Raw genomic sequence first — 26,029 nt, forward strand, 5'->3', positions numbered from 1 at the left:
AATCATATTGTAATATTTTTAATTAAGCCATGCAAAATGTTTAACCATACAGTCATATCACTGCTGCTGATTTTGTTTACAAATATGTTGTTTTGTCAATCCAGCTATAGCTGCCATGAGTAGATAGGCTGTTGTTTCAGAAATCCCATTAAAAAAAATAGTGCATGAAATAAAAGAAAGACGAAATGGTAACACGGATTATTTATGGAAGTGTTTCTTTTCTCCCTACATGTACACATAGGAAGTACAATTTAGTACAATTAGCTTGGAAGATATTGGCTTGTAAGTTTTACATCCCATCTTTCATATAGGAGCATAAATGTCTGCATCCATAATGTTTCTTTCTCCATTTTTTTTCCCCTACAACCCTGTGAGATAGTTTGATCTGAGAGATAGTGAGTAAAATCCCTCAGGCAGGATAGCTGTTAAACTGGCCTCCTTGATCTTCGTCCACCTTACACTATACATATGCATGGTGGCCAAAGAATAAGCACTTGTTTCAAGCACCTGTTCTTAATGCATAACTACAAAATAGATGGAATTCTCTCTCTCTCTCTCTTTCTCTCTCTCTCTCCCTCTGTGTGTGTGTGTGTGTGTGTGTGTGTGTGTGTGTGTGTGTGTGTGTGTGCGAAAGGGGGGAAAGAGGGAGAGAGAGAAGTGACATTGATATAAATGGTTGACATTACATTGTGTTGGAATATGATAAATATAATGAATGGTAAAATAATTGTAAAGTGCCTATATATTCTCTTCTTAATTTCTGCTTATCCTTTCTCTCCCCTTGCACCTTCATGTGTATTTATAGTTATGTTTACCAGCTAGAAGCCAGTACATGGGGTGGTAGCAATATCAGTGAAAAATATATTGTCCAGACACCAGCAACAACACCGGAGGAGATTCACATACCATATAACATCACAGTAATGAATGCATATTCCATATTCGTAGCATGGGACATTCCTGGTAAGTGTATGTATTAGTATTCAGAGGCTCATAGATAACTTATGTATCTGTTTCAGTTATTTACTATTTCCTCTGCTTGGTTCCCATTATATAAAGGGGCAGACTTGGAAGCTGTGTTGATGTAAGGATACATTGTCAGAGTTTTGCAGCGTAACTACGATAGTATTATGAGATAAACCCAGGAGCAAAACACAATATACAGCACACAGAGCCTTTAGATAATTAACAGTGGTTTATCTACAGCTAAATATATAATCTGGTATGCTTGTGTTGCATGGTTTTTAAATGTTGGGTTTTTAATGTGTTTTCTTTTAAACATTAGATTTGTCACATTGTACATTGTTTTATTATTGTTGTGAGCCGCCCCAAGTCTGCGGAGAGGGGCGGCATACAAATCTAATAAATTATTATTAATTATTATTATTATACAAACTTATATGTGGTTAAATACCTTATCATACAGCTACTGATACATGGATAACAGTAATGAGAATACATGGCCAGAGAGAATTGCAGCACCGGACTTACCCGGCAGCAGGCTTTGCTGGAGGGACCGGGAGACACCGGACCCTCATGGCAGCAGCCATCTTGAATCCCGAGCGAAGTCTCGTGAGATGAGACTTCGCTCGGGAGTTCGGGCCTGTCTGGCCCGGCTGCTGATTGGTCCGGGCGGGGCCTGCTTGCCCTATATAAGGGCGAGCAGGCCCGGGGCTCTTCCTTTTCGCCCGGACAGCAAGCCACGAGCAGACACTTGTCAGTTCTGCTCGTGGCAGCCATTTTGGAGGAGCCTCGTGCGGCGGCCGCCATTTTGTGCAGCCTGTGGTGGGCGAGAAGGTCTCCTTTTGCCTTCAGGCGAAGAGGATTTATTGCGGAGCCAGCAGCAGCTGTGCTCCGCCCTGGTTTGCCCCCCAGTTTCCTGCGTTCGGGGTGTGGGGGTGCTCTCCTCCGGGGCCTCCTGGGGTGTACAGGGTCCCTGGGGGGGTGTGAGGCCTTGGGAATAAAGGCCCCTATAAAGTGGTGCAGCGAGGCCTTGCTGCAACCGCTGGGGAGGGGGGAGGTTTTCACCTCCAGGGGGTGCATTGGGAGGCCTGCAGCATAAGCAGGCCTTGCCTCGTGGGTGCAGCCTCCTTGGGGGTAGTTCTCTCCCACCCCCTTCTTTATTCTGTTTAACATAAAAATAGTTTGAGGCAGGCCCATGGCCCCTAAAAAGAGGCAAGCCCAGGCCCTTCCGGCCCAACCTGTGGTTCGGCCTAGGAGGGCGGCGAGGCCTTCTGCTCGGGCTCGTGCCAGTGCGGAAGGGCCCCCGGGGGTGGTCCCGGCGGCAGGGGGGGGTGGGATTCATGCCCACGGTCCCTCAAACCGAGGTTTCTCCTTCTCTCTCTTGGGCCAGGGTCCTGGAGAGGCTCGATGAGCTGGAGTGGTGGCGGTCTGGGGCAGGCCCGGAGGGGCTTCCCATGACTGCCTCTGCAGCATGGGGTAACGACCCCGAAGAGGAACCAGCCCAGGAGGGACAGATGGCCCACACCGCGCAGCTGGCCCATACCGGGCAGACGGCCCAGACCGGGCAGATGGCCCAGTCGGGGCAGTGGTCATCGTTCCAGGGCCCGGCGAGGATGGGCCCCCCGTGGATGGCTTCCACCCCTTACGGGGCAGGTGAGGTTGCACCACACGCAGGCACTACACCGCTCCTTCCCGTGCAGGGTCCCGGGTTTATCCCGCCTGCATTGGGGAGTGGCAATAGCTTCCTGGGGGCCACTGCGGGCACATGTGGGCAGGTTTGCTCCCCGCCGGCTCTGCCAGTAGGGGCGCCAGGGGTATCTTTCCCACCTGGGGCAGGGGTGGGGGGTTGGATCCCTCCTCCGTCGGCCATTATGCCACCGCCCCCTTTGGTGTATCCACCGGGGCTTGGTGTGCTGGGGATGGGGGCCACCACGGTGTGGGACCCGTTTGCCAGCATCAAGCCTGGGGCCATCCCTTGTGGGTTGCCCGCGACACCATTGGGCTATCATCTCCACCCGTCTGTGAAGGAAGCAATCTGGCGGGGGGAATATGTCGACCTTTTCTCCCTTTTAAATAGGGAGGTCCCCAAGCAGGACAAGGAGGTGGTGCCTGGGGAGAAGGTTAAAAAAACGAAGGTCACAAAGTGTTTCAGCTCTTGGCTGTACGCTTTTTTGACCTTCGCTTCGGTAGTAATTCAGAGGCAGCCGGGTAGGGCCGCTGCACTGCTGAAATACATAGACCTAATAGCGAGAGGCCACTTTGAGTACGCAGGTATGATCTGGAGGCACTACGATAAGGGGTTTAGGATGCGTATCGCCCATGACCCCTACTTGCCCTGGGATATGGTGGTCCCGGACCTTTGGTTCCAGGCCACGCATATGTCCGGGAAGGAAGGATGTGATAGGACAGACAGCGGTCACTTTATGGAAGAGGAGCCTGTGACGCCCGCGCCGGCCAAGGCCGCGGCGGGTGGAGTGGGAAAAGGGGCCTCTCTGGTGTGCCACGATTTCGCCGCAAAAGGGGCGTGTTTTCGTCCCTTTTGCAGGTTTCGTCACGCATGCGGGACTTGTGGGGGGAACCATTCCGCAGCCGTGTGTCCCCGCCCCAAGAAGGGGGCGGAAAGGAAGGGCGGGGGTCCCCCAAAGCCTCCCCCACCTGTTGGGGGTAAAGGGGCCCAGTCCAATCAATTTGCAAGTGCTTGAGGGTTGGTTGGGCGACTACCACCCTCGCTCGAGAGCGGCCGCTCTCTTGCTAGGATTTTCGGAGGGATTTAGGATCCCTTACATGGGTGTTAGGAGGGCCTTCATGTCTGACAACCTTAGGTCGGTTGTTGGTCATGAAGACATTGTTAGGGAGAAGATTCGGAAGGAGGTGGCCGAGGGCAGGGTCCTCGGGCCCTTCCCGAAACCGCCCTTCCCGAATCTTCGTGTGTCTCCCTTAGGTGTGGTCCCCAAAAAGGCGAGTGGTGAATTTAGGTTGATTCACCATTTGTCTTTTCCAAAAGGGGAGTCAGTGAATGACTTCATTCCTGACGAGCTTTGTTCGGTCCGGTATGCATCCTTTGATGCGGCCGTGACTATGGTTAGGAAGTGTGGGACAGGAGCCCTTATGGGTAAATGCGACATTAAGTCGGCATTTCGACTCCTCCCCATACACTCCGACGACTTTGAGCTGTTGGGCTTCCATTTCGAGGGTGGTTATTACGTGGACAGGGCTTTACCTATGGGTTGCTCTGTCTCGTGCTCTCTGTTCGAGGGTTTTAGCACCTTTTTGGAATGGGCGCTCAGGAGGCAAAGTGGTCTGGGTACTGTCGTTCACTACCTTGGTGATTTCTTGTTGGCGGGGCCTGCACATTCGGAGCAATGCTTTGCTCTAATGTGGGACTTGGAAGCCCTTTGTGCTCACTTAGGGGTGCCTTTAGCCTCTGAGAAGACCGAACGCCCCGCCACCAGGATTACTTTTCTGGGTATTGAATTGGACTCAGAGGAGCAATCTTCCAGATTGCCCCTGGAGAAGTTGCTCAAAATCCGAAGGAAGCTTGATGAGGTGCTGGACTGCCGGAAGGTTACCCTACGGCAGCTTCAGGAATTGGCGGGCATTCTTAATTTGCCTGTCGGGTAGTTGTTTCTGGTAGGGCTTTTTCCAGGAGGTTATACGACGCGATGAAGGGGCTCTGTTTGCCCCATCATCGTACCCGCCTCTGCGCTGGGGTCAGGGCTGACCTCGGCGTGTGGCGGGATTTCTTGGTCAGGTTTAATGGTTTGTCTTTCTGGAGGCACGGGCTTCTTTTGGAAGCTGAGTTGCAGCTCTGCTCTGATGCCGCGGGGACTTGTGGTTTCAGGGTAGTGTTAGGTGACCAGTGGTGCTGGTCGGCATGGCCTCCGGAATGGAGTGCCTCTTTGTTGGTTAAGGACCTGACGTTCTTGGAGCTCTTCCCCTTAATAGTGGCCTTAGAGCTTTGGGGGGAGCAGTTTAGGGACAAGACCGTGCACTTTTGGTGTGACAACCTAGCGGTTGTCCATGTGGTGAATGCCCTGTCCTCTAAGAGCGACAGGGTCATGCGGCTTGTCCGCCATTTTGTGCACAGGTCCTTGTCCCTAAACGCATTGTTTTTGGCTAGGCATGTCCCCGGGTTGGATAACGGGGTCGCTGATGCCTTGTCCCGTGGTCAGTTGTCCAGGTTTCGGACCCTGGCCCCGTGGGCCCGAGAGTTGCCAGAAGCGTTCCCCGGCCACCTCTGGAGTCTGGGGGGGATCCAGAGTGGTGGAGAGACGAGGGATCCAGGGCAATCTCCTTGTCTGTAGCGCCCGGCACCCTCAGGGCATACCAGCGTGCAGGTAGGAATTTGGGGATTTCAGGCAGGGCAGGGGTTACCAACTTAGTTGGCCTGTCCCTGTAGAGCACCTGGCCGAGTTTTGCGTCCAGCTTAGGCAGCGTGGCCTGTCAGTTAGGATGATCCGGTCCGGGTTAGCCAGCCTCGCCTTTCTGTCCAAGGCGGGGGGGTTTGCAGATTTTTCGGGTGACTTTCGCATCCGGAAGATGCTGGAAGGCTGGCTGAGGGAGCAAGCGGGGGCCCCTGGTGACACTCGTCGGGCTCTGACGGTGGAGCAGCTGTCTTTAATTAACGGGGTTTTTGACAGTCTGTGTGCCTCATTATACGAGGCCCGTCTTTTTAGGGCAGCGACTTGTGTCATGTTTTTTGGGGCCCTCAGGGTCAGCGAGGCCATGCGTCGTCTCAGGCTGACATTCTGCTCCGGGCCTTCCAGTACGCTGATCTGGCCTTTAGACAAGGGGGGGTATCCCTTGTAGTAAGGCAGTCTAAGACGGATCAGCTACACAGAGGGCTTATCCAGCTTAGTGCGGCCGCCGACCAGTCGGTGTGTCCGGTGGCCGCCCTACAGCTTTATTGTGGTCTGCGGGGGTCAGGGCAAGGGTACCTGTTTAGGCATTGGGACGGTACCTCTCTGACCCGTTACCAATTTTGGGTGCTAGTGTCCAGGGCAATGGCCCGGGTAGGCATGGATCCCGCCGGTTATGGAACGCATTCGTTCCGCATCGGCACCGCCACTAGCGCAGCACTTTCTGGTTTCCCGGCCCATCGGATTCGGGAGATCGGCCACTGGCGGTCAGCGGCATATTTGGGTTATGTTAGGCCCACTGAGGATCCTAGGCAGGGCTTAGGCTGGGTAACCTCTCTGTGTGTGTCCTCTTGCAGGTCCCCAGGCTAACATGAAACCGACGGCGCTGCTGTGTGGCCACAGCATGATATTTTGGGCCGGCCGCTCAGCAGCCAGGAGCGCCATCGGGACCCAGCTGTCCCTGGGGCAGTGGGTCAAGGTTGCCTGGATGGGCCGGAGAGGTATGCGGTGGGAGGGTCTCCTACCGGCGTTGCTGGGCGGTCAGCATTCTGTGGCTGCGCCCAGCAGTATGGCTGGGGCGGCTCCTCGGGGTCGTGCCCAGGTGGGTTTGGGTGGGCAGCGTCCTGTGGCCGCACCCAGGTGGCTGGTATTGCACTTAGGAGGCAATGACCTGTGCATGCTGGGAGGCCTGGCGCTGATCATCCAGGCACGCAAAGACCTGCAAAGGCTTCGTGAGGTGTGGCCCACCACGCAAGTGGTGTGGTCAGAGATCCTACCTAGGATCGTGTGGAGGGACGCCTCTTCCCTTAGGGCCATTCACCGGGCGAGACGTAGGGTGAATAGGGCTCTGGGGAAAACAGTTAGGGAACTAGGTGGGGTTGTAGTGGCCCATTCCCTTATCACAATAGACCGGCCATGGCTTTACCGGGCCGACGGCGTTCACCTGTCAGAACAGGGGAACGCCATTTTCTTACAGAACCTGCAGCGGTCTCTGCGTGAGCTGGCGCAGCTAGAGGGGGGAGTCGGGGGGCCAAGATAGAGATCTGACCCCCGCTCCGTGGCAGGTTAGGGGCGGAAAACTGGGGTGGTTTAGCAACCGCGCGTTCTCCCTTGGGCATCTTTGGGGATGATTGACAGGTTCTCCGCAAGCTCATGGAGGGAGTGCCTGCCTGAGCAGCTGGGGGGAACCTGTCTTTGGGTCCTGCACCGTTAATTCCCGGATTCGGGGTAGCCGGTGGGACCCCCCTCATGCAAAGTATGGCAGGGTCACAGGTGACGGACTGGTCCCTCACCTGGACTTGCATCGAGATACGCCCATGAGTTGCCCAGGAAGTTTTTTGTCATAACGTCATTTCCGCCCCGGAAGTATTTGTTTGACCCTGCAGGTCCATTTCCGGGTCATAGTTGATTATGCTAATTTATGCAAATTTAATGAATAAATTATGCAAATTTATGTTAATAAAAATGACCCAGTTTAAATCCAGCTCTTGTGTCCGTGTCGTTACTCCGTCTCTCCAGCAATTGCAGCACCGTACTTACCCGGCAGCAGGCTTTGCTGGAGGGACCGGGAGACACCGGACCCTCATGGCAGCAGCCATCTTGAATCCCGAGGTGCTGCACTGCCGGAAGGTTACCCTACGGCAGCTTCAGGAATTGGCGGGCATTCTTAATTTGCCTGTCGGGTAGTTGTTCCTGGTAGGGCTTTTTCCAGGAGGTTATACGACGCGATGAAGGGGCTCCGTTTGCCCCATCATCGTACCCGCCTCTGCGCTGGGGTCAGGGCTGACCTCGGCGTGTGGCGGGATTTCTTGGTCAGGTTTAATGGTTTGTCTTCCTGGAGGCACGGGCTTCTTTTGGAAGCTGAGTTGCAGCTCTGCTCTGATGCCGCGGGGACTTGTGGTTTCGGGGTAGTGTTGGGTGACCAGTGGTGCTGGTCGGCATGGCCTCCGGAATGGAGTGCCTCTTTGTTGGTTAAGGACCTGACGTTCTTGGAGCTCTTCCCCTTAATAGTGGCCTTAGAGCTTTGGGGGGAGCAGTTTAGGGACAAGACCGTGCACTTTTGGTGTGACAACCTAGCGGTTGTCCATGTGGTGAATGCCCTGTCCTCTAAGAGCGACAGGGTCATGCGGCTTGTCCGCCATTTTGTGCACAGGTCCTTGTCCCTAAACGCATTGTTTTTGGCTAGGCATGTCCCCGGGTTGGATAACGGGGTCGCTGATGCCTTGTCCCGTGGTCAGTTGTCCAGGTTTCGGACCCTGGCCCCGTGGGCCCGAGAGTTGCCAGAAGCGTTCCCCGGCCACCTCTGGAGTCTGGGGGGGATCCAGAGTGGTGGAGAGACGAGGCATCCAGGGCAATCTCCTTGTCTGTAGCGCCCGGCACCCTCAGGGCATACCAGCGTGCAGGTAGGAGTTTGGGGATTTCAGGCAGGGCAGGGGTTACCAACTTAGTTGGCCTGTCCCTGTAGAGCACCTGGCCGAGTTTTGCGTCCAGCTTAGGCAGCGTGGCCTGTCAGTTAGGATGATCCGGTCCGGGTTAGCCAGCCTCGCCTTTCTGTCCAAGGCGGGGGGGTTTGCAGATTTTTCGGGTGACTTTCGCATCCGGAAGATGCTGGAAGGCTGGCTGAGGGAGCAAGCGGGGGCCCCTGGTGACACTCGTCGGGCTCTGACGGTGGAGCAGCTGTCTTTAATTAACGGGGGTTTTGACAGTCTGTGTGCCTCATTGTACGAGGCCCGTCTTTTTAGGGCAGCGACTTGTGTCATGTTTTTTGGGGCCCTCAGGGTCAGCGAGGCCATGCGTCGTCTCAGGCTGACATTCTGCTCCGGGCCTTCCAGTACGCTGATCTGGCCCGGCTGCTGATTGGTCCGGGCGGGGCCTGCTTGCCCTATATAAGGGCGAGCAGGCCCGGGGCTCTTCCTTTTCGCCCGGACAGCAAGCCACGAGCAGACACCCGCCCGCCCTCCCTATTTTGCAGTGTGCTTAGGGGTCGCCATTAGGGGGCCGAATGGGAATTTTTTGCAGTTCTGCCTTTTAGCCGGGCTGTTTTTTCGCCCATTCCACACTGAGGAGATGGATGTGCGGTTAGGGGGTGCTTGCATTTATTAGGTTAATTGGCTTACCTTTGGTCATTTGGGTAGGCAGGTTAGGGGCGGAAAACTTGGGTGGTTTAGCAACCGCGCGTTCTCCCTTGGGCATCTTTGGGGATGATTGACAGGTTCTCCGCAAGCTCATGGATGGAGTGCCTGCCTGAGCAGCTGGGGGGAACCTGTCTTTGGGTCCTGCACCTTTAATTCCCGGATTCGGGGTAGCCGGTGGGACCCCCCTCATGCAAAGCATGGCAGGGTCGCAGGTGATGGACTGGTCCCTCACCTGGACTTGCATCGAGATACGCCCATGAGTTGCCCAGGAAGTTTTTTGTCATAACGTCATTTCCGCCCCGGAAGTATTTGTTTGACCCTGCAGGTCCATTTCCGGGGTCATAGTTGATTATGCTAATTTATGCAAATTTAATGAATAAATTATGCAAATTTATGTTAATAAAAAATGACCCAGTTTAAATCCAGCTCTTGTGTCCGTGTCGTTACTCCGTCTCTCCAGCAATGTGTGGAGTAGGGACACGCCCTCTAATTGCTTCCCTTATATAAACAGCTTCTTACCCAACTTCTTAAAGTGACAGTAACCCTTCTATCTCATTCCCATTGCATCGGCTTCTGGTTGCCTCTGCTTACAAGTGCTCATCAGCTTACAGCTATTAAATCTACATACCCTGATATAAATCCTAAAGCAGGTATTAGGAAAAGATATCAATTCCAGATAACAGCAATAGACCTTTTCGGTTTTTCTACTTTAGGCATCAAAATAATTTAAGTCATCTGTAACAGATGATGAACTAATTAATGAAATAGTTAAGCAATAAAATCAACTATACTCTGTTCAAATATTTTTAAAATGCCATATTATCGATTTAATTTAATGATGGACATTGAGTTATACTAGTAGCTTTAGTTTCAGTCTGTTTCAGTTTTACATTTTAGTTTTAAAAGTAAAATTGGTTTCAGGACAGGTTAAAACAGTCACTGATAACCATGCTACTTTTTCTTTCCTGTTTAATTGAATCAATATGTATTATGACCACAAATGAAACACAGACCAATAAAAATTCAGAAAGAGAGGTAAAATAAATCCTAGGTTCTTTGTAATGAGAAGTAGCATTGCAAGATGATGAAGATAGAGAGGAAAGAGAGGCGGTGGAGGGAGGGAGGGAGAGGGGAGAGAGAGGGAGGAGGGAGGGGGGAGGGAGGGGGGAGGGAGGGATAAAGATGCTTATAAGTAATATTGTTATTTATTTAAAAAAGTAATGTTGATATATAACAAATTAGCTTGTTTATAATTTAGGATTTAAAAAAAAGTCAATTCATTTCTGTTATGAAAAATATTCAAATACAGCTAAAAACATAATAACCATTTTAATATTCAGTATTAATCCCAAATTATTTAAAATTTTAAAATATTTACACCTTGCACAAAGGTCACCAGATGAAAAGATAATATAAAAGCATTAAATATAAAGTTACCAGGTAAGCATTTACATGCATGCCTGGCATAGTAAATATTACTGTATGTCCATTGAATCAATTCTTAATAGATCTATAATATCCTGAGCTGTCAATCTTTTAGTTTTTAGAAGCATAAAATCCATTATAGAAATGCTATAATATATGAAAAAGATTAAAATCTTAAATTAAACTCACTCCCCTCCAACCGTACTGCCTAAAAGGATTTAAAAACCCAGGGGAAAGTAGATGAATTTGACTTACAGCTGATTTCATTGCAAAGTGTCCTGTACTGTCTCAGTTTTGATAATCAGTTTCTATGAAAGCTTTGAGTATTCACTTTAACAGTCCAATCCCTGTGCAGATCTAAAACTAGCTAAAGTGATTCTGTGTTGAATTTTTTTGTGTGATCAGGTTGTTTACACCAAGAATTTTTAATTTAAAAAAATTGGTGACCAAACATGTTCTGCAAATATCTGGATGATCTCAAGCTATATAGAAGGCACTGGTACCATTTGCCAGGTATCTGAATTAATATCTACCCAGCTCCCCAAACACGACAAATCTTCTGACTTGAACTCAATAGAGTCTTTTATGAGGAATGACAGCAGTCCTAGCAAAAAGTTTATTTCACAGGCTAACAAGTCCGGCCAATTGGAAGATTAATAATTGTCTGCCACACTTATTCACCTTTTCCTCTTGCTTTTATTTTCCAGAGCTAGGGTGGCATCTCATTATCAGCTGTGGCTCTTCTACTTTGCTACTGGTGCGCTCCCAGTGACCGGTGTGTGCGCATCTGGTGTGCAGGCACATGCGTGCTTGCATGGGATTTAGCTTCTGCGCATGCATGGGAAGCAAATTCTCATGCGAGGATGCACGTATGCATGAGATGTCGCCAATTTTGGGCAATTTCCTTGCTTCCGCACATGCATGGAAGAAAAAAACCACCAAAAATTTTCCTTCCTGTGCATGTGCAAAAGCCAAATCTCATGCGCACACTGGTGCACACATTGGGGCTGCAGAGATGCATGCGCATCTCCATTTTTCCTACCGGGACGGCGTACTGGATCGTCCATGCTGCAGCCCAATACTGATACTGGACCCGGATCTTCCTCTTCCTTTTCATTAATCACCTCCAGACCTGGGGGATGTTGACTCTCAATTTGAGAGCTGATGGATGGCCTAGGCCAGTGATGGGGAACCTTTTTTCCCTCAGGTGCCGAAAGAGCGTGCGTGCATGCGCAAATGCCCACACCCATAATCCAAGGCCTGGGGAGGGTGAAAACACCTTCCCCTGCCCCCCCCAGAGGACCTCTAGAGGCTGGAAATGGCCTGTTTCCCAATTTCTGGTGGGCCCAGTAGGCTTGTATTTTGCCGGCCCCAGGCTCCAAAGGCTTACTTGGAGCCAGGGGAGAGTAAAAATGTCCTCCCCCATCCCCCTGGAGGCTCTATGGAAGCCAAAAACGCCCTCCCAGAGCCTCTGTGCAAGCCAAAAATCAACTGGCCAGCACACGTATGCATGTTGAAGCTGAGGTAGGGCAACAGATTGCGTGCTAGCAGATATGGCTCCACATGCCACCTGTGGCACCCATGCCATAAGTTCGCCATCACTGGCTTAGGCTCTGCCTCTGTCTCTCTCTCTCTGCCAGTTCCATTCCCTCTTTCCCCTCAGAGCTTCCAGGTTTACCTGACAGTAGTGCTGACTCCCAAGCCTTTTTCTCTGATTTGGCTGCTGGAGGGGCCAGCGGCCGACAGGCTGCAACAACAATTTTTATATGGTAATCCTAGTCAAAAAGGAAAGCTAAGTTCTTTTGGATCAGAATAAAAAACTTTCCTCTGTTCTTTCCTTTCCCTTTTATCTGTTTGAATTGATACGTTTTAAAACTTAAAGATAAGAAATTATAGTAGATTCTCATAGTTTAGTGTACATTGCCATGTGGGAAGTGAATGTAAAATATCTGCTGCTAGGGATAGGGGAATAGATAATTACAGTCAGCTGTCATCTTTTATTTTATTTTATGCACTTCCTGGGGTGCCTGACAAGGACACAGATGGGGGCACTATAGGATCTTGGTTTGATCCAAGATTTTTCTACTTAGACCCGTTAATAATATTTGAAACAGAAACTTGCCAATCACTTTAAAAGGACAGTCCTATTACCAAGGTATTTTTCTAAGGGATGTGAAGAGAAAGACTTATAAGAAGCTCTTGCTTAGAAATTAATGTGCTGAGTAAGTACAGCATGGTTCACTCACACACCAAGAATTCAACCCTATCATTGACATGTTAAGCAGCTGATAGCCATGTATATTTGTAAAGCTTGTGTGTATTCCCTGGAACATTGAACAATGTTGTCAAAGAAATCATTCATATTTTCTTTTTTGGGTTAAAAGAAAAACTTATTCATAAACTTATTCATAAGAGCTTATTCATAATTACAATTTTGATGTCAATTTCTCCCTGTCTAGCATATCCACTTTCTTTGTCTGATGAAATGTGTGATAAATATTGCATTTCCTACCAGTTGTGATAGGTGAGGGCACTTGCCACCCATCACCAAACCTGGGAATCATTAATTAAATTATAAAAAATTCTTCTTGTTATTTCACAAAATGATTTGTGTGCATGGATGCACAATACGTCACAGAAATGAATACACTAATTACATTAATGGCTGTGTGTTGTGTTATTTTGAAGGGACAGCACATTTACACTGTTATACAAGTTGTATATTCACTACTTTACATTGTAGCCAACTGTCATTTCTTCAATGTTGTAACATGAAAAGATATACTTTAATATTTACAAAATGTGAGGGGGTATACTCGCTTCTGTGACATACAATTTGTACATGAATTTTATGTACCTGCTTTTTGCTATATTGTATTGATAATTTACTGAGTTATCTGATGGAGATGGTTGAGAACCATAGTCTAGATTAGAGCACGGAAAAAAGGAAGAATATATCAAAAATCTATCTTCTTTAATCAGTAATTCTAAACAATAATGCATTTTAAGGAATTATTAAGCCTGCTGTTTGTTGCTGATCATAAAGTGTATCCATTAGGCTTATTATCTGAAAAATTAAGTAGAAACATAATGTTTGATGAAGCAGGAAAGTTTTTACAAAGGTCCAATAACAAGAGGCTAAATATAAAGATTTCTTAGATACAGAATGCGGATAGGTTGAGGATGCGTGGAATGGTGTTGACCAAGAGATCAATAACTGAGAACTTGAAAAATCACAATAAAATATTTTTACAAGATCCTGACAATTAAATATGAGGCTTTGCTATATCTAAGACTACCCATGAAAAGCTAAATTGTAAAGGAAAGGCAACTCATAAAATTGGGACCTGAGAAATGCGGTACAGTACTATGAAAAAGCAGGTGGTGATAGGAGCAATTGAAAGTAGTACTGCATTCCTCCCTACGTAATAACTATTATAAAATGACATTACACACCCTGCAGGAAGTATTTATGTCAGATTGAACCTTATTTTCTGTAGAGTTTACTTTTTCCATGGATAATTTCTCTCTTATGCTTTTAATACTTTATATAGAAATGATATACAGTATTTCTCTCTTTTGAAATCAAGTTTTAAAATAAGGATTAACAGTGATTCTCCCACTGAGATAGTCATTTTAATTGATATTGTCTCCTAGAATAAAATTACTTTTTATTCATCAAGTGTTAATGAGAGGCTAGTGGTCACAGTATTCTTCCTCTATGAAAAGAAACAACATTTTGGCATTTGAGTTCCTTGTCTTTTTAATAAATTTAGATTGCATAAGGACCCACCAGTACATATCCATTGAGTCTCCTTTTATTTTACTTTGGATGTTTAAACCATGGTATTATCTTACCATGGTATTATCTCTAACACCAGCAAATGACATGGCTCCCCAAATCAACACAGATTGTAGAAACATTACACTGGACCTAAAGAACCTTGCAGTGTGTGCCTCTCCATTCTTCCTCCATACTCTGGGTCCTTGGTTTCCAAATGAGATGCAAATTTTCCAGAGTCTGTTGATTTGGGGATAAATGCACGATATTCTCATTTTTTGAGTTTCACCTATAGTTTCTGATCCTGGCTATCCTTACTTTTCCAACCTAAAATTCTGTTGGAATATATCTTCTAAACTAGAATAGGTTTTGAGGGTTCATAACTAGAATAAGTTTTGGGGGTTTATAAAGTACTAGAATAAGTTTTGAGGGTTTATAAAGCTGCATTTTTTTCTTGTTGTAAGACATTTTTCCTTGGTTATAATGAAGCAGAGAAATGGCCTTCCAGTATCTTCTCAACATTTCACCCAACAGACTTAAGAGGTCATTCTTTAATGTTACAGATTAACTGAACTGCCAGCTCTTTGCCATTTGAACTTCTCTATAATAGTTCAGCTATCTCCTCTGCTTCACTAATTTCAGTACTTGCAGCATATAACACTGTTGCTTGAAAACCAAAATTAGAAACTGTGTAAGTGGACAAGTAATTGTTAACCTTGGTTAACAGCTTTTTTAAAAAAATAAAATAATAATTTATCAATCATTTTGCCTTCCTTCTCTATTGACATTTCCTGATCTACTACTATATACTTGCTCTATATTTGTACAAAACAAAGCCAGTATTAAGAGCAATTATTAACTAATTTATTAATTAAGTTACTTTAAGTAATTAATAAGGCAGTGTAATATATTCTGGCTTTATGATAAGATAGATATACAATAATAAATATAAATGGAAACATTTTCTTTTATATTAATCCAAAGAATGAAAACCCTTAAAATGAAATTCTAAAAGAATTAAAGATTGAATCTGAAATACCACCATTTCAGGTTTAGTTGAGAAAATGTATTTCAAAATTAATAGTTTCTGTTGCCAGTTGATTCTACTAATGTCTCTAATCAAGAATCCTGAACATAACATTTAAAAGCAACTATTTTTGTTTAAACATTTTCCTTCCGGGACATATTTCTTTTAAAATGAATATAGTATTGAACAATTCAAGATCCTCTTCCATTGACTTGTCCATTTTTCACTGTGCAAGTATGAAGAAGAATTGCAGAGGACACAATTGAGATGCTGTTTATTTGACTTGTCCTGTTACAAAATTTGCACTTGCCATGCAATGAAGTCATAAGAGGGAAAAAACATAATAATTTAACTTTTTTAATTCATAAAGATAATCACAACTTTCTGATTACGTACATCTTAACTTCATAAATGTTAAATAACCCATCAGCATCTAGTTGTTGTAAATTATGAAAAAGAGTATTGCTGGGAATATTAACCAACTAAATCCTTGTTCTTTAGTGAACATGAAAATGCATTATGGCAGGTTGTCATTGTGCTCACGGTAACTTTGACACCAAATAACAAAACTGCCATTTGTACTTAGGGTAAATTAGTTCACTTTTGCTTTTACTGTTCCTTTCATTCTGACATAAATGTATGAACTCTGGAACTAACCAAATCATGTGGTTTCCCCACTGAGTTTAGTAAATCTGCCCATTTCATTCCATTCACTCATCAGAATATCAATGCTATAGCAGTTTCAAAATCATTGCTTTTATTTTAAAATATAGGAAGTTTTCTTCCAACCATTTCCAATTCAATAACATTCTATTAACTTATTTTATTTATGTTATTACAGGGACTTTTAAGAGCAATGTACCTTTGGAGTACAATATATTACTCGATGCTGGCAGTACCTCCCCACTTGTAAAACCAGCTGGGCAGTCCAAATTCATTGTTCTGGGTGGACTTGATCCATGCACCCAATATGAGATAAGGATTCAAGCATGCCAGAATGGTAAGATGTTACGTAATTCCATTTTGTTATTGGAAGACAGTGCAATTTTGCAAAACATATTCTGTTTAAATAACAGAATAACATCTTATTCCTAAATGTTTACCTAGTAAAAGCAAACCTAGGATTGAATCATTTATTTTACACATCTCCATATTGTATCATGAATATTTCAATAGAAAATTTAAATAGTTCACATTTGGGAGAATGTCAGCTCTTTTTATGAAAAACATAAAACAAGGTGTTTTTTAAAATTGTTCTAGAAATACACATCGGAGAAAATCCATTCCCAATTAATGCTACATCAGTAATTTATATATCCCTTTTATTATTTATAGGAAACAGAAGGATAAACTCTCACTTATTTAGAATTATAAGAAATGTAATGGGTTTTGTTAACATGGGTACAGCATAATGGAATTCTTCAGGTGGTATTGAATATGAGACTGGCTTGGCCTCTGGGCTTCTGCAAGTGGCATTCCTCCATTGAAAAACAAACCAAATCTATGGAAAATCATCATCATCATTATCATAATATTGCCCCAAACCAAATTGTTTCCAAAAGTATCTTGCATTGTCTGTATTCTTAAATAAGGGATGTTGTAAATCATACATTGCCAAACAGATAAGGTTTTAATAAGGACTGATAACTGAGCTTAGGCATACATTTAAAAAAGCACAAGTTTAGCCAATATTTTTCAAAGGGCTGATTTTCAGAAAGCAAAACAGTAAGCAAGAAAGAATGAGTATTGCAACTCACTGATTCTTATTTTTGTGATTTTGTGACAAACTTCCTGCAGACGTAGTTTGTAAATCCACAGTAACTGAATTTAAACATGCCTGGGATAAACATATATCCATCCTAAGATAAAATACAGGAAATAGTATAAGGGCAGACTAGATGGACCATGAGGTCTTTTTCTACCGTCAATCTTCTATGTTTCTATGTTTGTGTCAGCTTACTATGTGTTATGAGCAGACTTTGATATCAATTTATTTGACATGTTTGAACGGAACTTATGAGAAACACACCATACAGTGCAGAAACTAAGAAGGCAAATGGAAATTCATGTGTTCACTATTAATTGTCGTTCCTGCTATCATGAGAAATGTATGGTATTTGTCTGTCCTTGCAACCGCCATTTCTAAAGAAACATTTTCAAGGGGGGGAAAGGCAATTTTTAGGCAATATTGTATAGGCTCAGAAAGTACAGTAGTCCCTCGCTATATCGTGCTTCACCTACTGCGGCTTCACTTCATTGCGGGTTTTCAAGAAATATTAATGAGAAAAATCATTCGCGGATCTTCGCTGGTTCGCGAGTTTCTGAGGAAGTCGATCGGCAGATTTAAACAGCCCGCGGAACTCGATCGGCAGGTTTTTCAAAAAAAAATATCTAAAATTGTAAATACTGTATTTAAATACTGTATCTAAAATAAAATACTGTGTGGGAAGGGTTTATAAACACTTAAAACAATGAAAACTTACCAAACAATTACAATATAAATACTTAAATAAGTACTATCAGTCGATAAATTCCCCATCGCGGATTTCACCTATCGCGGCCGGGTCTGGAACGTAACACCAGCGATAGGTGAGGGCTTACTGTAATCAGAATTAATTCTAGTTAGTATTTGGTTGGTAGACCTTCAGGAACCCCACGAAACTATAAACAAATTAGGACATGAAAACAGTCTCAGAAGGAATACTGTTTGCCAAAAAACCTGCATGGACATATCCAATTAAATTCAGTTTGGATAACATTTTATTTCATTTACATGCACATGTCAATTTGAGTCTGAACAATATTGGGATGGAAAATTCTGTAGAATACCATAGCTCAAGGCTAGACTGGCAAATAAATAAAACCCTTCAGAAATAAATCACAACAAGCTGCATGGATCTGTCTCGTAAGACAACAGGGGCTGAGCTTGATTTGGAAGATGCTATGAATAGTATACAGTGATCCCCCGGGTATTGCGATCCCGATCATTGCGAAACGGCTATATGGCGATTTTTCAACCCGGAAGTAAAAACACCATCTGCGCATGCGTGCCCTTTTTTCTATGGCCACGCATGCGTAGATGGCGCCGGGCAGATCAGCTGCTGGGCGGCTTCACTGGGTCTTCCCCCTCTTGCTGGCGGGAGGGCGAGCGGCGGGCATCAGCGAGGAGTTTGCGTGGGCGGCAGGGAAACCCCAGCGCCGCTTCCCAGCTGAGTCCTGAAGCCAAACGCGGAAGTTCGCTTCAGGACTCAGCTGGGAAGCGGCGCGAGCGAACGGCGTGGGCGGGCGGGCGAAGGGCAGGCGCGCGGCGGGCAGGCAGGCGGCGGACAAGCGTCGGGCGGACAAGACCAGCGGCGGGCGCGGCAGCAGCGAGGAGTTTGCGTGGGCGGCGGGGAAACCCCAATCTTCGGCTCCTCGCTGCTGCGGAGGAAGTAAAAACACCATCTGCGCATGCACAGATGGTGTTTTTACTTCCGCAGCGCTACTTCGCGAAAAACCGATCATTGCGAGGGGTCCTGGAACGGAACCCTCGCAATAATCGGGGGACCACTGTACTTTCCTTTCTTATTTACCGAACTCTCTGATGAATGGTGTTAACTGCCCAGAGATAAGAGAGGTAATGTAGATATTTAATAGATAAATAAAATAATTTTGTCTGGACTTTCTACTAGAAGCCTCAAGACCCCATGTATTTTATTTTTTATTACATGGTTACAATGATTTGAAAGAGACGTGTTTTCATTAAGAGATATTAGTTCTTGACTCATCGACAATTATAAGAGTACTTTGCATGCTTGACAGGCAATATGATTCCTAAGATCTGGTTTGTATTCTTCTAGCTGACTGCGGAGTTGGTGAACAAGTATATGCAACCACTGCTGAAGCCTTTCCTGAAGTTTTGAGTCCTCCTGTCATTTCAGCCATTGGACCAACATATATAAATGTGAAATGGTTACCTCCCAAAAACCCCAATGGGATAATTACAAACTACTTTATTTACAGGTAGTTCTTGAAGTTTTGTACTTTTAAACCTTAAATATTATAGACCTTATGATGCAGTGGATGCTTTCTGTGAAGTTGAAGGTTTTTTCAATATGGGTAGCCCCAGGGGTAGGCTACAGCCCGGATGGGGGGAAACGCAGTGTGGTAGCAAAAATGGAGCTCCACCACAGAGCACCCAATTTGCACTGAAAGATGTTGAAAGAAAATGCAGGGCGTCCTGCATAAGCCACGCCCACACTGTGGTAGTAAAAATTTTGGTAGCCTTTCACTGGGAAGTCCTAGGCAGTTAAGCAAAACATTCAAAGGTCTCTAGAAAGACATAGTGCTTATGGAAGAAAGATTATATCATCTCTGTTATAAAAAGAGTATTTTAACATTACTGCTATTTTGAGACTTAACCATGAATTGAATTTTCAGCATGGCAAAAATAACATTTAAATCAAGTCTCAGTGAGACTTTTTGAATGCAGATGGATCAAATAGCTTTTTTAAATATGCATCATGCTGGATGCAGAATCTGCGTCTGCATTAAAACTCTTCTAGCTTTATTTTGCAATGTAATTCTTTTGTCAGCATTAATTATGATCAGATATACTTTGGTGTTTTATCCACCAAGTTCAAGAAACTCCAATTAGAAGAACAAGTCACTAGTATTGTGTACATGTTTCTACACTATTTTAAACTTGCACATGGCTTGCTTGCCCCAGACTTCTGTGATATATTAGGGTTGTGCAGGAAGTCTTCTGTATTCATTGATCAAGAAAATATAATTGATAAGAATGTTCAATTGTTCAAGCAAGAAAAGTTGGTATGTTGGGAAAATTGTTTTTGAAAAATGACAGCAATTCTGTAGAATTGAAAGTAAACGTATTTGCGGCAGGGCCAGAAAAACACAGCCGCTGTTGCAGAGTGCTGAGGGCGCTCTCACATGAACATGTGAGAGCACCCAGTGGGTGCGGTGATCCCTGTATAAGAGGGGCTGGCTCACCGCCATCCCCCCTTTCCTTCTGCTTATGGACCATGTTTCAGGCACCCGCCCACCCTCCCCTTTCTGTCAGCTTTTGATGGTCAGATTTTGGGGCCGAGTAGGAATTTTTTTTACGGCTGCCTCACCTTTACGTGACAGCCATTTTTTCGCTTACTCCAGACTAGGATTTGGGGACAGGACAGGTTAGGGGGTGCTTTGCTGTTATTAGAGACATAGGGCTATGGCAATTGGCTTAAATCCCTTTGGTCACTGAGATGGCAAAAAAGGGGGCAGAATTGGGTGTTAACAGCAACTGTGTGATCTCCTTTTGGGTACCTTTTGGAAGGTGATGGGCTGCCCCTCGCCAGAAGCTCCGGGCAGGCCCGACATCTGCTGCAATGAATGCTGATAGATGACAAGTTAAGAGGAAAGGATGAGAAGGAGTAAAAAGCAGTTTGAAGAAAATAAATTTATTTATTTATTATTTATTTATTGGATTTGTATGCCGCCCCTCTCCGGAGACTCGGGGCGGCTAACAGCAATAATAAAACAATGTACAATAATAATCCAATAAATACTAAAAATGATTAAAAACCCATTAATATAAAAAACCAAACATACATACAGACATACCATACATGAAATTGTAAAGGCCCAGGGGGAAAGAGCATCTCAATTCCCCCATGCCTGGCGGCAGAGGTGGGTTTTAAGTAGCTTACAAAAGGCAAGGAGGGTGGGGGCAATTCTAATCTCTGGGGGGAGTTGGTTCCAGAGGGCCGGGGCCACCACAGAGAAGGCTCTTCCCCTGGGTCCCGCCAAGCGGCATTGTTTAGTTGACGGGACCCAGAGAAGACCCACTCTGTGGGACCTAACCGGTCGCTGGGATTCGTGCAGCAGAAGGCGATCCCTAAATAGGAAGAACTAGGCATTAATCTGAAAATTATCATTGCTGTGGAATGATGACCCATGGAGTTGAAGGAAGGAGTGACAGAAAAAAGAAAAATTGCTCATTAGGCTAGGCAATAACTGCCAATGACAATGGCTTAGCAAGGAAAACAATAATCAGGCTGATGCTTGAAGGTGCAAGATCTTCATAGTGACAAAGGAACTTGGTCAAACTTGATTTGGCTGCTTCTGTACTATTTGTCAAGGAGCGATTGATTCTTTAAAAGGCAGTTGATATTAGTATGTCTTTTCTTGAACCAACTTGCTAGTATTTTGGCTGAAGGCTTCTAGTAGTTTGTAAAATGTGGCTCGATTTGGAATCGTTTCCCTTTTCTATGCTAATTGTATGACCAAATAGATTAAGCCCCAATTGTGTATAAAAGGAAATAAAGTATCTTTCACAGTCCGCAACACATTTTCATTCTGCTGATTTTGTAAACAACACTGACGATTATAGCAGCAATTCCATAGCAGCCAGGGAAAGGGAAAGCAGGAAATATAATGCAGAAAGTGGAAAATATTGTAAATTGAATTTGACAGCATTTGATGGCATTTGATTATTCCAGTCACAGCCAAACAATGATATAAAGAGTAATATGAAACAGAATGTGTTACTGCCTAGCAGACTCGAAAGCAATAAACCTTCCTCCAATGTGACACAATCACTTCACAATCATAATTGTAGCCTGTTTGATACCTCGGAGTACAGCAGAAGGGCACTGACTGACATAGATACATTTTGTTTTTTATTTAAAGTGAAATGAAAATGGCGCACTGGGGCTCCAGATACAATCGTTATATTCACCTATATAGGCATGAATCACTTGGCAGTTATTTCAGCTGAAGTTTAAATGTGCTTAGACAACAACAATATCACATCTTTCTCAGATAGCTATGGGGGGGGGAAATCAGAAATATGTAAGGACAGAAATGGAATGTGAGCACACTTTTTTTTCCATGCAGTGTTCATACACAGCCTTAGACTGCTGTAACAAAAACCCTTCAATATTTTTAGATGATGTTTTGCATGTAATTTCTGTTTCATCTTTTGCTGCCCTGCCTTTTTGGCATGTATACATCAAATTAAAATTATTTAACCAGCAAGTGAGTAGGCAGTTTTTCATTAAAACTGAAAGATCTAAATTTTCAAGGGTTTCGGCTTCTTCTATGCTAACCTTCATGATATCTTTCTCTCCTTCCCCGTCACAAACCTTTTTTTTTTCTCAAAGGCCTAGAGTCTTAATTGGAATAAAACTATGTGAGGGGTGGCAATATTTATTATCCATTTATTTCGGAACCATAAACCTGTGCATATCTGTGTGTATTTATGTGGCTGCTGCATATTTGTGTGAAGCAAGCTTATACACAGAGAGACTTGATTACAGAATAAATACAAAATAAAGTCAATATAATGATAAGATTTAAAGGCATGTTATCATTAGGTTGACTTGATTTTATACACTGCTCAAAAAAATAAATAAAGGGAACCTTTAAACAACACAATATAACTCCAAGTAAATCAAACGTCTGTGAAATCAAACTGTCCGCTTAGGAAGCAACACTGATTGACAATCAATTTCACCTGCTGTTGTGCACATTCAACTTTGAACAGAACAAAGTATTCAATGATAATATTTCATTCATTCATTTCTAGGATGTATTATTTGAGTGTTTATTTTTTTGAGCAGTATATTTAATGGGGGCTAGAAGGATATTTTATATTCAAAGTGGTTAGAAGGAGGTTTTTCATTTGAACAATATTTACTTGTTCTATAGAGGGGAGGGATGGTTAGATGTTGACTGGTTAAAAGATGGGAATGGAGTTCAAGAGTTTCTCCAGACTATAAAGGATAATGCAAAGAGTTAAGAGACATCTCTGATTATTGGAACCACTTTCTGTCTACACTTCAAGATGTATCCATATATTAGTGTCAGCCATTTCTAACACACTTACCATTTTCATTAAAGTTACAATATTTGTAAAGTGAGTGAATATAAAAGTGAATTCTCCTCTCCTATTTACCATGTATATGTGACCCCTGGGTAAGTATATCCACTGCCATAGGAAGAATATGCTGATGATACCCAATTGTACAGATCTACCCCAGTGAATTATCAGGCAGGGGCTCCTCTGGAATACAGCCCCTTCCCCGTGAGTTCCACCTCCTCACTACATTTCATCACATGCATGGAGTTTGCCAATTACATTCACCAAGCTTCTTTTCCGACCTAAGACTGAATGTGCAAAGGCCAAGGGAGAGTGTTCTATAATGAGCACACAATTGTCACATGAAAAAAGCCATATGCATAATAGCTATGCAAAACCCACAAAATTAAATTTCACACACCGACTCAAAGAATGACATCTTCTATTTTATTTTAATTTTTTTAAAGGATCCCTTTTATTTTCAGAATTAACACTTCAAATATACTGGCTTTGCTATTGGCTATGCAGGTTTGCCATGGTAAAAATTGAAAATCTGACTACATATGTTAAGGAGTAAGTGGCAAGGCAAGAAAAGCGCAGAAGTAGAGGCAACTGACATTTCTTTAAAATGGCATCCTTCTCCTTTTATTGCTTGCTATGTTAGGAGAAAAACTTCCACTTAAATGAGCAGTTGAATTCTAAATACTCAGCCTTTTGAAATGATTAGAGATTGCTCAAATACTTCTGTTCACAGTTTATTCATACAAGATATGCTGTCTCTTTAGCACTACAGATGGAACTATTTGCCTAAGCATAAGTTTCGTTCATTAAATATTCAGCAGTAATATGATCTAAACATTTTAACCAGGCTACATTGTTCAGCTTTTGCTGGTGGAAAAGCTCACAGTTGGTGACATTTTTGATATTTCAGCGCAGGGAAGCTGTTTCTTACAGATTCCCCATATTGCTAAACATTAATTTATAAATTCAGCAAACAGCTATTTTTAAAGGGAAATGCTGTTTAGTGCAAACACATCTACTTAGCATTAAAAAGAGGCTTGTGGTACTTAAAATGATTTTTTTTCCTCCACTTTTCTTCAATAACTGATTTTTATAATCAAAGCGAAAAGACATTTTGCACTAAAATGTATACATATACACATATATATATATGGAATCAGTTCTCAGTGGCAAGCAGAATAAAACACATGGGGTTTTTTTTTTAGTTTGAAGTTTTTCCCTTACATTTTCTAAACCATTATTATTATTATTATTATTATTATTATTATTATTATTATTATTATTATTATTAAAATTTGTATGCCGCCCCTCTCCGTAGACTCAGGGCAGCTCACAGCAGTAATAGAAAAACAATATACAATACAAATCTAATAATTAAAACTAAAACCCATAATTGAAAAAACATGCACACAACATACAATACATAAACAATATAGGCCTGGGGAAGCTATCTCAGTTCCCCCATGCCTGACGGCAGAGGTGGGCTTTAAGGAGTTTACGAAAGGCAAGGAGGGGGGGCAATCCTAATCTCCGGGGGGAGCTGGTTCCGGAGGGTCGGGGCCACCACAGAGAAGGCTCTTCCCCTGGGTCCCACCAGACGACATTGTTTAGTCGACGGGACCCGGAGAAGGCCAACTCTATGGGACCTAACTGGTCGCTGGGATTAGTCCTCACCATGGAAATAAACTGAATTTAATGAATTTAATGAATTTAATGAATTTAATGAATTTAATGAATTTAATGAAAATACCTTCAAAAGTCAAAGACTGCAGAACTCAAATTATTACTCACTTTTACACTAGATCAGATAAACTTTGAGGTTCTTGTTTTAAGCATCTATTTAATGACTGTGCATACAATTCAGCATTTTTATTCTTAATTAGAGAACTCCTAAAACAGATTATTAATGTATGCATCTTAGTGCGCAGGCTGTATACTTGTCTCCTATATATTAAACTTTCACCTAAATGACACCCATGAATAAAATACCAAAATAATCAATACATAATTCTTCTGGTAACATTTCAAACATTTTTCCATGTTACCCTTAAAAAGAACCCTGCAATGGTCACCTTTTTTCCCTTTCCTTTTCTTCTCTTTTCTTCTCTTTAGGAGAATTCAAAAAGGTCAGTGTTTTGGACATGAGGAGCATTTAATGCAATCTTGTAGATCAGCATTAACATTTATCAGAGAAACTATACTAGATTGTGGTAGTTTTGAAATGTGTACTTTAGGATCTAGTCATTATATTTGAACTTGGCCAAATAACCATCAAATATTTTTGGTCTGCTTTTCAGACGTCCTATGGAGACTCAAGAGGAAATGCTTGTATTCATCTGGTCTGAGGGCCCTTTAGAGTTTATTGATGCTACAGATGCTCTTCTGCCATTTACAGAGTATGAATACCGTATCGAGGCTCAGAATTCCAAAGGTTCTGTGAATAGTTCATGGTCTTCAACACAGACCCTAGAAGCTCCACCATCAGGCATGAAAGCTCCCTCAGCACAAGTGATCAGCGCTCATTCTTTGTTCTTAAATTGGACCAGCCCAACTTCTCCTAATGGTGCTATTTCTCAGTATCATGTTGTCTATCAAGAAAAACAGAATGACCCAACAATTAACACTCAGGATGTTACTGCACTAACAGTTCCAGTAAGTACTAGATTAACCAGTCAATGTGTGAATCATCTTTGGATTCAGTTTAAGTATTCAGAAATGCTGTATCCATTTTTTGACCTCTCTTAGGATTTCTACACGTATTTCAAAGGACCTGCTTATTTAAACATAAGTCGGCTGTTTAATTCAGTGAATTTCAGAAAACCATAAAATTTATCGGGGGAAATATAACTATTGTGTCAAAAGCAAGCTTCCCTTGTCTGAAACTGATGTAGGCATCAATTTAAAAGAGATATTCTTCCTGCATAGAAGAAATGAAAGAACAGTTTAGTAAAGATTTTGTTTCCCCTGATAATTTGATGC

At 43.6% G+C, this 26,029-nt stretch overlaps 1 protein-coding gene across 1 annotated transcript in view; it reads left to right on the forward strand.

Moving 5' to 3' along the window:
• The window catches only part of USH2A (usherin), a 584,211-nt gene that overhangs the window by 485,056 nt on the left and 73,126 nt on the right, over window positions 1–26,029 (forward strand). The window contains exons 58-61 of the mRNA XM_070728574.1: window positions 806–963; window positions 16,031–16,189; window positions 19,029–19,191; window positions 25,348–25,702. Of these exons, the coding sequence (XP_070584675.1) occupies window positions 806–963; window positions 16,031–16,189; window positions 19,029–19,191; window positions 25,348–25,702 (835 nt within the window). The remainder of the gene's footprint in view (window positions 1–805; window positions 964–16,030; window positions 16,190–19,028; window positions 19,192–25,347; window positions 25,703–26,029) is intronic.

This window comes from Erythrolamprus reginae, chromosome 1, assembly GCF_031021105.1.
Source record: "Erythrolamprus reginae isolate rEryReg1 chromosome 1, rEryReg1.hap1, whole genome shotgun sequence".
Taxonomy (NCBI): Eukaryota; Metazoa; Chordata; class Lepidosauria; order Squamata; family Dipsadidae; genus Erythrolamprus; species Erythrolamprus reginae.